The sequence below is a fragment of the Chanos chanos genome, chromosome 6 (genome assembly GCF_902362185.1).
Source record: "Chanos chanos chromosome 6, fChaCha1.1, whole genome shotgun sequence".
NCBI classification, from domain to species: domain Eukaryota; kingdom Metazoa; phylum Chordata; class Actinopteri; order Gonorynchiformes; family Chanidae; genus Chanos; species Chanos chanos.
The window spans coordinates 11,518,970-11,533,209 of NC_044500.1; the positions used below are offsets into that span (position 1 = coordinate 11,518,970).

At 38.2% G+C, this 14,240-nt stretch overlaps 2 protein-coding genes across 4 annotated transcripts in view; one reads left to right on the forward strand and one right to left on the reverse strand.

Moving 5' to 3' along the window:
- The window catches only part of cadm2b (cell adhesion molecule 2b), a 106,745-nt gene extending 101,437 nt beyond the window's left edge, over positions 1-5,308 (forward strand). For 2 of the 3 annotated variants that reach the window (XM_030778503.1, XM_030778504.1), the window contains 3 exons: positions 3,323-3,445; positions 3,586-3,691; positions 4,219-5,308. In XM_030778503.1, the coding sequence (XP_030634363.1) occupies positions 3,323-3,445; positions 3,586-3,691; positions 4,219-4,336 (347 nt within the window). In that variant the 3' untranslated portion in view covers positions 4,337-5,308. Of the gene's footprint in view, positions 1-3,322; positions 3,446-3,585 lie in introns of all 3 variants that reach the window. The other variant, XM_030778505.1, reaches the window with a different exon arrangement.
- Positions 5,309-9,903: 4,595 nt separating this feature from the next.
- bach1a (BTB and CNC homology 1, basic leucine zipper transcription factor 1 a) lies at positions 9,904-13,769 on the reverse strand. The gene is made up of 5 exons (XM_030777099.1): positions 13,720-13,769; positions 12,756-13,010; positions 11,323-12,582; positions 10,877-11,083; positions 9,904-10,401 (listed from the first exon to the last, which is right to left on the reverse strand). Exons 2-5 carry the CDS (start codon positions 12,993-12,995, stop codon positions 10,027-10,029), a joined length of 2,082 nt encoding a protein of 693 aa, XP_030632959.1. The 5' UTR covers positions 12,996-13,010; positions 13,720-13,769; the 3' UTR covers positions 9,904-10,026.
- Positions 13,770-14,240: the final 471 nt, after the last annotated feature.

Here is a 14,240-nt window from a genome sequence, read left to right on the forward strand (position 1 = left end):
GAACAGCTTTTCCATGAAAGCTTCATGCAGGTAAAGCTTGTCCATTTAATCCTTAACAAGACTTTCACTTGTTATCAGTAACAGTGTCAGCATGTGTTAAAACAGGTGAGATATTTCATCAAAATCCAGCTTAAAGTGCAAATATTTTAATAAAGCAAGGGAAGTCATCTCCAGCTTTTGCTTCAGTTTAATTAAATACATCTAAAATGTAAACTACATCATACTATTTCTTTCCTCACAATGTACTCTTTTCTCCTTGTGGTGGACCTTCTCATATTTTGTGATTGTGTTATATGTTAAAAGACATAGACAAAGATTCGTTGTTTGTTGTATGAGCTGTATCATCACAAAGTTTGATTCAAAACACTTGGTATCCCACCCCTCCCACTCACCCCTCCCACCCCCTGCCCCCCCCAAAAATGAGCAAAAAGTCATAAAAATGCATCAGATGTCATTATGTTATTCAGTGACAGTACTTGGAGCATAAGGTACTCATTGCATTGTAGTATTCACAGGTGACATGTGAAGAGGTTACAAATAAAACACATGAATATTCATTTTTAAAATATGCAGTATTTATATGCAGTGTAATAAATACAAAAAGGGTAAAAGGATTCATCGAAGAAAATCCTCTCTCATTAAGAAATAGCAATTACCTGGCACATCAAGAATGTAGCTGTTCTATTCCGTTAAAATCATTAAGCACATAACAGTGACTGCCTGTTTTGTCTGTATGTGTGCGTGTGTGTGCGTGTGTGTGTGTGTGCGTGTGTGTATGAAAATAACCGAGGAGAAATTACCAGAGAGGCTGTGGTACAAAACCATAAATAGGGGAATAAGTCTGGCTGCATTACAAGATAGTACATTCTGTAGGTGGAGAAATACTATTCACTATTCTCTCCCCTGCTTTACATACATCTACGCACAGCAGGCAGCGTTTTTTTTTTTTTTTGATTTTTTTTTTCCCTTAGCGGGCCAACCAACCAACCAGAAGAACCGACAGTCACAAAAACGCTGGAAAATGAGCCACAGCTCAAATCTGAAATACAAGTATCTATTAGTTACATTGACTGAACATACAAATGTATGTGCCACTAATGATGTTTTGGAGTCTCCATTATTTTATAACAAGAATGGAGCTATAGGTAGAATGCATAATAGTGCAATCATTCATTTTGCAGACAGCAGTACCGAAAACATCTACTCAAATTGAGACGTAAACAGGTTTTGAGCTATAGGTTGCTCTGTGCTCATTCATTGGAAAATAGACCCTAATTGGATCTCTTGGGTGTATTTTAATGAAGATTATTGTTGTGAACAGTAGGTTGTCTTTCAGGTAAATTCTCCCGAGAAAAGTGGTATATAGAGCCTGTGCTTCAGTTTCCATTGTGCTTCATCATTAGCTCCTCTAGTCACCGTTAAATCCAAGTGGGCCATCATTGCTCTATAGCCCCTGATTTGAATCACCGAACTCCGTATAGCAGTCTAATTGACAAGCTGCATTTGAAACTATTATCCCCTGGATACATTATAGTGTATTACTTATCCTGATTAACACCAGGCTGTTGTGTATTCTATAATACATTCTGTTTCAAGTTTTGTCATACAATTACTAGAACAATAGCTGTTAGTTCCTGGAAAGTATTGCAGCAAAAGGATGTTACCTTGGTCTTCTTTTTTGTTTGTTTTTGGTTAGTGAGTAAACGACTATGCATTACAATGTTTTTTATCATAATTGCAGTAGCGTCCCTTTCTCGTGCAGTCTTTTTTTGCGCGTCTTCCTCGTCGTAAAACTCTGCACGGTGTTAATTGGACTAATGACTTCGTTTATGAGTTAAAAATGGCTGTGCAGGACTCCCTTTCCGTCCCTCTCTCAGGGTCACTTTGCCAAGCTAAGCAGTAGCGCCGGCCATTCATCACTGTGAGCTAATGAGAGCACACGGGCAGTGCAATAAAGACACATAGTTAAGGTTTAGGGCACAACATAAGCACAGAGAAAGCAGAAAAAGTAAAGGCGCTCTGTGCCCGGAGTCAAACAGCAGACATTACGAGTCTTGCCCTTGAAGAGAGGTTAGCCATTTGGGGCACGTGGCATTAGGCCATGGTGCTGGGACAGGATGGTTTCTGCAGGGAGAGAGAGAGAGAGAGAGAGTCATTACCTGCAGCTGGTGATTACTCAGTATGGTCACAGTGATGACTGACTTCACCCTGTCTGCACTCATTCGTTCAGAGTTTACAGCCACAGACAGATCAGACTGCGACTACCCCAGACAGGTTTTAAGAAGTTTGCCATATTTTACAGAGTGAGGCTGCTCTCTGCTCCGCTCAGGTACTTGAACTATGATTGCTTATACTAGCTCTTCCATTAAAGCTGGTTTTCTGTTCTCAGTTACTGATCTATATTTGCTTTCAAACCTTGTGCTGAAAATCAGTGTTTCGTATTGGTTTGTTGAAATAAAGCAAGCGTCATATATCACAGGCTAAACAATGGTGCAGCTGTTTATGACTGATATTGTTGCATTCAAAGCAGATATTTTATGCCTTATGCTGGAAAACTCATGTTAGAGTTTTGTAAGTTACCGACTCGAAAGTGTGAGATTTCTCTCATATTTGCAATTCAAGAGGAAACCAGCTCTAGCGGACACCAGCCACTACTTTCATAGAAAAATTTCATTTTCACATTTAAAATGTTATGGCTGGTGCAGATACAATAGCTGCAAGAGGTAATATTAAGTAATTACAATTTATGGACTGTGAAATACGAAGAAAAGTGATAGCAAATAAACATATATTTTGATAGTGAGATTTTTATGTGCTGTGACATTAGTAGACCTCTTGTCTCTACTCATAATCACTCTCATGTCTAGAGTAGTAATTTTATGCAGTTTTGAGCATTAATGCCACCACTTGAACCCTTAATGTAGCCTGATATGTTGCGATACAGGTGATGTAGCAAACTGCTCAATTAGCAGGATGCTAATAATCTGAAGTCACTCTTCTGATAAATACAAGGTCAACAATTATATAATAGTAACATAAAATGAAACCTATTTGATATAGTCACACTTTACAGCATGGCTAGCACATACAGCATATCAAATCAGATAACAGTCAGAACAATGTAAAAGACCCAGGATTATGATACAGAAAATAATCATTACAGAGCTATGGTTTCAACCTAAAAAAAAAAAAAAAAAAACCCTGCATATTCAACTGCACTAGTGTTTACACTGTGAAAATGAAGCAAAGCGCTGTGAATATTTTTTCAGGTAGCTACTAAAACCATTTTTTTTTTTTTTTCGCTCAAACCTCTTTGTCCCAGATCCCAACGCTCTCACCCAGCACGGCCCCGACCACGCCCTGATCGGGGGAGTCGTTGCCGTGGTGGTCTTCATCACCTTGTGTTTCATCATCGTCCTCGGACGTTACCTGGCGAGGCATAAAGGTAAGCCGGAAGCCTTTAGCCTCAGCGGGCGCTGCACGTCGCACAGTGTAGAGAGTGAAAAGAAAAAAAAAAAAAAGAAAATGCTTACATGTCCACTGCTAAACCTTACGTGTCTGTGACCTGTGGGACTGTGTGGACAGGGACTTACTTAACCAATGAGGCCAAAGGAGCAGAGGACGCCCCTGATGCAGACACAGCCATCATCAATGCGGAGGGGAACCACGCACATGCAGAGGAAAAGAAAGAGTACTTCATTTAGCCATGTTCTGACCTCTTTTTTTTTTTCATTCACCCTCTTTACAATGGCAACACACTGACAGCCGGCAGGAGAACGACTGTTCTCACTCAGTGCTGACGTGTCTTTTCTTTCCCTCCTCTCTTCCAATGGGAGATGTCACTTCAGTTTTTTGGTTTTTTTGGTTTTTTTCGTTTTTGTTTTTTTCAGGCCAAATTTTACAAGCCACTTGCTGCAGAAAAATGTTGCCTTTTTATACTGCTAATACACAGAACCTTTTGAGTTAGTAAAGCCAGGTACATTTAGGCTGAACCCCCCTCAAAAAAAACAAAACAAAACAAAAAAAAACAAACAAGACAAAACAAAACAAAACAAACAAACAAAAATTAACTTAAGTCTTTTCCAAAAGTTCTTGTTTGATTTTGAAGTGCCAAAATATACAGACATGTGATTTAACTGTTTCCTGTACTTAATTATTTTTCCCAATTCGTTCTAATTTCTTTATTACCCTTACTATGCTTGTTATATACTTTTGCAGATATTTCCAGGGAGCGGCAAGAAATGTGGTTCATCTCAAGTCGGAAAACCTTGGCTTTGCCAATAATTACGCTTTAAGGGGAGAGTATGTCAAATGTATCAATGTGAACAACATTTAATGTTTATTATTATTTATTATTATCATTTCTGTTGTCATGCTATGAAATTTGTAGGTGTTTACCACACTGATAAATGAGATATTTACAAAGGAGAGTAAAGTGGACGCTTGTGTAAACATATGGACAAAAAGAGTGAAATAAAATGTGTAGAAGCACAACTGAAAGGATTTTATCATCCTGTTTTTAAAGACATATTTATTGATTATTCCATTCTCATTTGTCTGTATATTCTTGCACTGTTAATATGAAGCTCTGACATTTGTGTTATTGTAACAAAAGAAGATTAAAATATGTAAGCACAAAGTCATCAATGTTTCATTGCTTTATACAGTCTCAGGTTTAATAACTAGTCTAAGTCAGTTACTTTTTTTTTTCTCTCAGTCAAATAAATAGATGTTTTTGTTTTGTTATTGTTGTCGTTTGTTTTGTTCTGTTTAGTTTCATTTCGATTCGTTGGTTTTGTGGTTTTGGACTAAAAACCTGTGCATCCTGCAGTAGGTGTACAAATTTTTAACTGAAACTCAAAGTCCATAGCTCAACATTGAATGGATGATCAACTTTGCATTGTCTAGTCAATAGTCAATAGAAATTCATAAATTATTTTACTTAATACTTCTTGTGAATAATGCTGTACATTACTTTGCTAAAGTGATTAATGTTGAAAAATATTGTTAATGATGGGATCCCATATGAGAATTTGTATATTATAAAATATACTCATTGAAAGTGTTTCATCTGTCCTTTGCATTGTTATATTATCGCCATCAACCAGGAACAAAAATTCTGTTTCTCTTTGCTTTCTTTTCACAAAACATGTAAATAATATGTAAGTATTCTTGAGATTAGCATTCATTTAAACTAGACCTGGAGTTAAATATCAGAATTCACAATGAAACTATGCCCAGTATTTCCTGGTTGTTAAAATTGAAGACAATTTACGACAAGAGGGGAACAGGTGCTAATCCGGGTGGGGGGGGCAAGGGGGCGCTCACTCATTTGTTACTTTCAGTCTTGAAGGATAGCTTTTCTGTTGGATAGTCAATGAAATGTACATTTTCCTGTAAATTCTTTACTAGTTTTAACCCAGGTCTAATGTTGTCATGTCTTTCCTTTATTTTTACACAAATGTGTACTACAGTGTATTTTCCCCCCCCAATCATTTTTGTTCTGCACAGTGATACTTTTGGACAAACAGATGGACAATTACATCATTATCATCATCATTACTATTACAAGTATTGATTTTATTATTTTATAAGCTTGTATGGATTTTTTTAATGATTAACTTCAGTAAAACAATCACCATTACTGCCTTTGTGTTTTCAACGAAACATATTCTGTCGCATTGAGGCTTGGGTGAAAAAGGTGTAGCCTTCAATGTCAATTTTTAAAACATGTTTGCAATGTTCATACTTTATTTCAACATTTATAGCATCAAATAGAGGATGAGACATTTTTTTGTAAAGATTACTGAGTTGCTGTCTCGTTTTACTGTATGAGAAAAAAAAAACAAAAAAATGTGTGAGGTTTGCTTTTCCAGTACTGAATATTCATTTTCCAAACTATGCCTCTGTAAGAAAACACTGGGAAAAGTGCTAAGTAAAATATGCACAACTTAATCTGCTATCTTTTCTTCCTGAAGATGTTCAACCTTTATTTTTTCATGTCATCCGTTGTGTTCAGTATACACACACTCGCCTTTCAACATTCCACAGGATATACATTCCAAAGATGAATAGTCATTTATTTTCTTCCATTGATTATCAGTTACAGATTCAGGTGCACTGTCTGGGCAACAGAATGTCCTATTTCAGTTTTTATCCAGTTTTGTTCAGTTGGTAGGCCAGAGTTGTATAGTTTGACACATTGCTGCCACCTTTGGGTAGAACTCTGCTTGACTGGCAAACACTGCTCTTAATGTTAAAAATAAAACCCATGACTAGGGAAAAAAAAAACAAAAAACAAGTCAAGCAAGCACATGCAAAAAACCCATATTGAAGGAATTCCCAGTCTGCAAAAAAATATATGCAACTGTGTTATGACAAATCTGATATGGAACTCATGTCCGATCCCGTTTCAGTAAAACTGATGCTGTATGGTAGAATATCATAAGAACTATAACAGACGGACACTGTATGTTCTCCTCTAAAGCATGAATATTTGCTGTGCTGCTGATGTCTTTTATTTTTTTAAATTCAGAAGCACTTTTTGCATATGTATAAATAATAAGTTAATTCTGTCTGCATTCTTTACACCATACAAGCACAGTAATTGCTTGAAATAATCCACAGCGTGAATTGGCAAAGAAATAAATGAAAAGAAGGTCTTTGGCAGATAAAATAGAATAGCAAAAAATATTCAGTTTATTCATCCTTAAATCTAGGCTGAGAGAGCTAGATTAACTGCTTAAAGAGTGCTTTGTTTAAAGTCTGAGCTATTTCATTAACTCACCCTGCGCCGAGGTCTTTACTCATGAGCCGTTCAGTGATTTTAAAAGGGGCAAAGAAAGAACGAAAACAAAATAATAAAAATCCTTTATCACAAAAAGAGTTAAGAAGCGCTGTCACTTGACAAGGGAACACGTCCGTATTCTAACGCTTTCTTTTTATATATTTACTTCAACCACGATTGTAAACAAATAAGTTTTCTATTCAGTTCCATGCAGGTTTAACTACACTTACCATCTGCATGAAGCAATCACTGGAGACTTCATTAAAATGATGAATTATTTTCCCAAGGAAATAATTGGCCTTCCAGTGGATGTATCTGAAACTTGAACCATGCACAGAACAGAACACAATAACACAGTATATAAACAATTCCGAATCCCAGCTCAGCAGGAGATCATTAATGCAACATGTCAAAATGATTGAAACATTTTCCATGAAGTATAATAAACAAGGAAAACATATTATATGTGTTCTTATAAAACATCTTAATCCACTGTTGCAAAAAAGCAATCAAACAAACACCTGAAAGACATAGTTGTATGTGGAATTGGCATTCATAAACAATGCCGATTTAAAAAAAAATAAATAAATACATTTTAAAAATTATTCTATTTCATCGTATTTTTTATTCGTTTGTTTTGGGATTTTTGGGTGGGGTTTTTTTTGGGTAGTGTTTTTGGATAGTGTATCTACTCAAAACCACTGAGTAGATACACTACCCTCTGAGATACCTCCAACCCAATGACTTGATCTAACTTCTGAGAAATAAAGAAAATGAAATAACTGTTTCAAGTGTGTTTTGTATTCATGGTGCAAATGAAACCCTACCCTGACAGGTCAGCTAAAGAAAGAGTTTAAAATCCCAAAGAGTTGCCAGGCCAAGCCAAACAATTACAACTTTTAAGACAACTCATTGAGTTTTTAATAGTGTTGAGAATCTAGTTTAAATGCAATTAGAAGTGATCAATATATTCTCTTAAGTCTATCAGCTCTTTGAGCAGTGCCTGGACGTGTTTGCACGCCACGTATAGCACTCCAAACACTCAACTGTTAACCTAAAACTTTATATTACCAACAGTGGACCATTCACAGGTGACATTACGACCCCCCCAAAAAAACATTGTGTTATTCTTTGAGAGATAACTCTAACCCAAACAAAGATTTTCTTCGCTTTTATTTTGATATTGTAAAATGAGAGAGAAATGCGTAAATGAACACTCAGCAGTGCACTCGCTGGCTCACTTCCTGTTTAAGGACAAACCAAATCTGAAAGGACCAATCTGCTTTTCTGTTTTAAGTCCAATCTAACAATCAGATAAAGCTCGATATATGTTCCCCATAGCCCGGCACAGGCACACAGAAACCTTTGCAAACTGTTGAGAGGGAACTACAAGCCAGTTGAAAGAGAAAGTTTTAGACTGAGAGTAATGTTTCTTAGGTATGGTCAATACTATGGCATGTGAAGTATGAAAAATCATGTTAGAGTGCCAAGAGAACGAAGAAATATGACAATCCCCGTGTCCACCAACCCTGTCGTGACCTTAATAACTAACTCAATTATATACATTTACACTCCAGCACCGCACACTACCTTATCATGGAGAAATGACAGTATCGCATAAAAGGATGTTCTGTACAGACAATGAACTAGATTTTTGAAAAAAGAGACTGAATTTTAACTTCTTTTAACCGAGAGTGACTTCTACGGAGCACCGAGCTACTGTATTTCCAAAATGAAGGAGATTATCAGAAAGAATATAACACTGAAATCTGTAATTCAAGTGCTCTTTTTTGAAATATTGCATGTATCAAACCAGTCCGTAAATGATCTGTAATCTCTGAATAAAAACAACCTTCATTATTTTCATGTGGAAGTAACTTTCTTCACCATTATGAGGTTTCCATTTTAAAATTGTGCTTTGGCTGGTGACTTACTATTGTTAATTTCTATTTATTGATTTTTTTTTTTTTGTAAACACTCTTATCAAGGGCAACTGGATTGAAATTCCAATTAAAAGGCAGAGGGCGGATTCATTTATAAGCCATGTCAGCTCAAACTCCTGCATTTAGAGTTGGTAGCTGCAGCATTGTTTGCATACTAATTGAGTAAGCTTCATAAATCTGAAGTTTCAAGACTGCAAAGAAATAAAATGATTAACATTTCTGTGTACTGTGAATGAAGATTACAGTTTGCTGAAACTGGGTGTGAGATGCTGGAAGTCAGAGTCTCCAATGCCAAGATATTCAGTTTTAGTTCAAGCATTAATGGAATTTATGTCTTCTCATTAATCCTGATCTGTCTTAACATGCAACATACAAAGAAAATGACGAAAGAAGATTCTTGACAAACCATACAGTTGGTTTCTTTACTTTGACAACTGTATTAAAATGCCCATTCATTTGAAGTTCAATGCATGGCAAGATTTTTCTCCACTTTGAGGGTTTTTTTTTTTTTATAAGAAGCAGCTTTTCATAGCACAATGAATACTGAGGAGGTTATTACGTAAATAAAATATGGGCGAGCTGGCTAGAAAAAAAAAAATGCAGTCTAGAGATTTGACATAAATCGTGCAATAGTAACAAAAAAAAATCCATAATAATCCATAATGTATGAATTTTTGAAATGTAACAAACTATTATGGCTTCCTTTCTTTAATAGCGTTATCAATCACTTATGAGTCACTTCCTCATGGCAGGCATGTAAATGTGTTGAAATTTCAATGGTTCAAACAAAGGAATATGCATAGATGAATAAATATGAAAACCCCTCTGTGCTTTCAGTATGTGAATCGAGTATTCTCATCGACAAGTATGTGTAATGCTATGCAAGAACAAATTTGCATCCATGCTATGTATCAGCATAATCAAGGAGAATCACATCATATTAGCATAATCCAGGAATCAGTAAAATCCAAATGAAATTATTATTATGACTTTCACTGACAAGCCCCAAACCTCTATACTTGTATTTATATCTACCATTGAAACTCATACTGCTCTACGTTCGTAAGTAGAAGAGCAAGCAAATACTTGATGTAAGCTACAAAGTAATTTTTTTTTCAATAATAATAAAATCCATAGTCATACTATGCCTTTATGTGCAAATATACCTATATTCATAAACATTATGAAATTGTTAAGTGCAGTAGAAAAGGAAAGAGAATGTATAGAAGTACATAGTTTAACCGTCAGCTCCTGAAGGAAACCTGGAGAAAGGCTAAGAGAAGTTTCTACACTGCATCACGGGACAGACGGTTCAGTGCCAGCACTATCAGTTCTGTCTTGATGAGCATAGGTGGGCTTAAATTTCATACCATCAGGTTGGGGGGAGATCAAAGTCTCCACGACAGGAAGCTTTTTGGAACAGGAACTAAGAGAGACATCTGACTGAAGGTCCCGTTCTGGAACAGACAGGCTAGGGGAAGACATGGGTGTCAAGAGGACCGAGGTAGCGCTTTCCGGAGATAAGTATTTTGCGAGGGCCTGAAGCTGCTCCGGCTGCGGGACGTTTTCGCTGCACGCGCTCTGACACAGACCCGAGAGGCTCTGCAAGGTTTCGTCCATACTCTGCTTCATCTGGCTACGCTCCTGGAGCAACTTCTCCTTCTGAGCTCTCTGCGAAGCCAAGGAGAAACATAGCGACATCTAAAATTAGCATCGGAACCGTTCTGAGCCCAATCAGGAATGCTGGCACAGCTGTTTCGGACGCAGAACCGTTCACCCCCGACACTGCATTCCCTGACTGCACTGACATCCAAATGACCAGATTATAAAACGCGGGATGAAATGACATAGGTAAAACATCCCGAGCCAAGCTAAAGGACAAGTGTACCTCCAGGTTTAGAAAGTTACATGTGAGCAAAATCTCCAGCAGTACATTTAAAACCATCTCTAAACGTGTAAACAATCGAGGAAGAAAAAAATCCATAAAGATATTATACTGCTGTCTTTAAACACTGGGAATCTGAAGCACAGTGTGTGATTCAACAGTTCAATATCAGACAAATAATATGATATGAAGGAAAGCACTCTGCTGGAACAAATGATAAAATAAATGAATAAATGAATAAATAAATAAACGCACACATACCAGTTTCTTTATCTCACACTCCAGTTTGTGGATGCAGTCCAGCTTTCTCTTGCGACAGCGCTGCGCAGCTACACGGTTCTTACTGCGCCGCCTTACGTCCTGCACATACTCCAGCTGCTCCGGGGTCAGATGCTGCTGCTTCAGTAGCTGGAGGAAAGCCCCCCGACTTAGACTTGAGATCTGCTCCACTGGGAAAGGTAGCTCAACCTGGAAACGATCCAGCATAAAAGACTATAACTACACTCACTTACTAAAGTTATTACGTAGATTTTTCTGCAAAGAAACTCATCCCGACAAACTCATGTCATTCACAATAAAGCCGGCGTTTTAAAATTTTATGACATATGACACATTCTGCAACAAAAATTTGGTTTAGACCTTGAAATGTGCTAAATAAGATGATCCGGACTGCAGGAATTAGTTTGCAAAAAGGTTAATATTCTTACCCTTTGTGATTCATGGTTACTCTCGCTATCTTCTGCAGAATCACAGTCAGAATTTTGCCCTGAATTGACGGAGGACATGTACGGACTCTTCTCTACTTGGGGCAGACTGTCACCTGCAGGGCTTTGCACATCGTTGGAGTTCAGTTCCCTCAGGAACGGACAGTCATCTGGTGCGGCACCCAGGTCCAGATGCTTCAGCCAGTGAAAGTCGGCAGCATTCCCTGAGGTGGACTGGTCCGTAGACTCCAGCGGCAGTGGCTCAGATAGCGAGGAGGTTAAGTCAGGCCAAAAGCCCTTCGCGAGATGTTCTGCCACCTCCCTCTCCACACTACTCCTCTCTGAAGATCCATCTTTAGGTGCTAATTCAGAGAAGGTTTGTTCACTGGACTCAAAAGCCAGGTTGTCTTCAGCCTGCACACCTTCGAGACTCCCAGCTGCTGCTGCTGCAATGTTCTCCAGTACCTCACTGGCCTCTGTGGTGTTTAGTGGACACAGTGAACCATAATTATTTGCAGGTACTACAGCCCCAACAGGTTGATCAAAGTGCTCTTCAGCAATCTCTGACATGTTTAAATCTCCAGAAACAGAGGATTTTTCAGGAAGAGCGCAAGCACCCCTAGGTTCCTCATTCTGAAACGCTTCACCCAGCTCTAAAATGCCACCACCACAGCCAGCTGTGGCAGCTGTATTTTCACTCTGATTGTCAGTAGTGCATGGCACTGAAAGAAATGGACATACAGCGCTGGCTGGTACGGAGGAGGATGGCAGCAATTCTGGGCCACAGGTCTGCAGGCAAAATTGGTCTTGGCTGTTGCCAACTTGGAATGCAGGACTCTTTGGACACTGTGGAGGCAATTCTAACTGCACAGCAGTTTCTAAAGATACAGGGGTTCTTGGCTCTGATAACTGTAAAGTAGGTGCATTAGAAGCACTCTGAGTCTCTGTGGTGCTGCCATCACAATGTACATTTTGAGGTTCAGCACTAGAAGGCTGTTCTTTGTCTGTGTTATGATTTGAACTTGGGCTGGGTAACTTCTCATTACAGACTTTCTCCGTGCTGTGGCCCCTTCTTTTGACTTCCTGTGCAGTTCCGCTGATGTCAGAGAACTTGGGGACAAGAAACTCAAAACAGGCTTTATCGAGATTGTGAAATCCCAGGAACTCAGCGCATCTGTGAATCTCAAAAATGTTTTCTTTGGTGAAGTGAAGCTTTGCAGTGTAAGCAAACTGTAACAATGGTTCAAACCCTTCAACTGTCACCTAGAGAGAGAAAGAAGTCATCAACATCCAAATGTAATAAGGAAAATAGAGTCATATGGATAACAGCTTGTTCATACACAGTTTAGCGCTAAAAAGTGACACAAAAGAAATGTCAGTAACATTTAATAAAATGCAAAACTGCAAATCATGGCAGTTGATGGTCAGAAGCTTACATCTTTTGGTAGAGAGATGACTCTGTTTTGACTGCTGTGACTGACGAATCGAGTTTGGAAGAAGTCACTGCAGGATGCCAGCACCGAACAGTGAGCTCGAAAACTCCTATTCTTCACAACCACCGTAACATCGCACAGGATATCCTTTTGTCTCTGTTCATCCAAGGCGCGCAGAACGTGCATACTGTGAACAGCCGACTGAAAAGTGAAGACAGATGTCCGTGGGCTATCCAGAGACATGACGCTTAATTTCAGCTACGAGGAAAAAAACAACAACAAAAAAAAAAACAGGCGCATAAGCAAACATTAGGGTTGCACAATCAAATAGGAAGCTGAAATAATAATAATAATAATAATAATAATAATAATAATAATAAATCCTGCCAGGCTGTGAGGCAATTCTTTACTTTGTACATGTACTTTGTACGTGCATCAGGTATGACAGTGACTGGTAGATATACGTGTCTCAACACCAGGACTAATGCATTTGATCTGACTTCAGCACTGGTGTTGCCAAAGACTTCTGTCAACTTTTACGCCACCTTTTTGGCACAACAAAATGATACTATTGACTTCCCGAAAAACACTTTCTGATAAACATAAGAAAACAGACAACTCTGAAGATCAAACCACGTTTACTGATAGTTTCTATTACTTTATGAGGATCTAACGTTAACAAAAAATGACATATGTCAGAAGCCAAGTGGACAATTATCTTTAACATAAAGATATACGTTAGCTAACAAGATGAGTTACTTTGCCTTTTTCATGACTTGGATGAGGTATCTAAGTACACCTTCCAAAAATTCGACATTTTTACGCAAATTAGCGTAGTTAACTTTGTTATTATCGATGTGTGCTACGGCTCCATCAAGCACTCCAGTTTCATGCTTTTTTTCCCTCTGTCAGAAACTCTTTGAGAACCAATATAAGCTTGGTTTGATGTCGGAAAAGTCTTACTAACCTTTCATATCACCTTAAAATGAAACGTCACATCACAATGCTGACAACAAGAAGATAAAAATCCATTATTTGTGTTCAAAGTACGGCGTTGACTAGATGACCGTGATTATTGCAGGATCATGTGATCATGGTAAACGTGTGCCAGTTGGTCATACTGCCCAATACGAGCTTCCGAGCTTTGGGAATCAGGAAGTGGAGGACGTATCTGGTCTCCAATCCGCATGCGCCACTATTAGCTAATATGCACGAACAGGACCTTATCGGCAGTGTCAGTCTTGTCTAGCTGATACAACCGCAAGGAACGTTCTAACCCCGCCCATAAACCATAACCTAAAGAAAACACAGCAGTTTGGGGTTTAGAAAAACAGTTCATCTTTTTCAGTTGCATGTACCCGGCCCTGGTTTTTGCTGTTTTAAATCCACTCTCATCAGATATTCATACGGAGCTATTAGTGTAAATTATTTTTCCAGATGAAAATATATTGCTGCAAGATATCTCACAAAGTGAAGATATTGTTACAG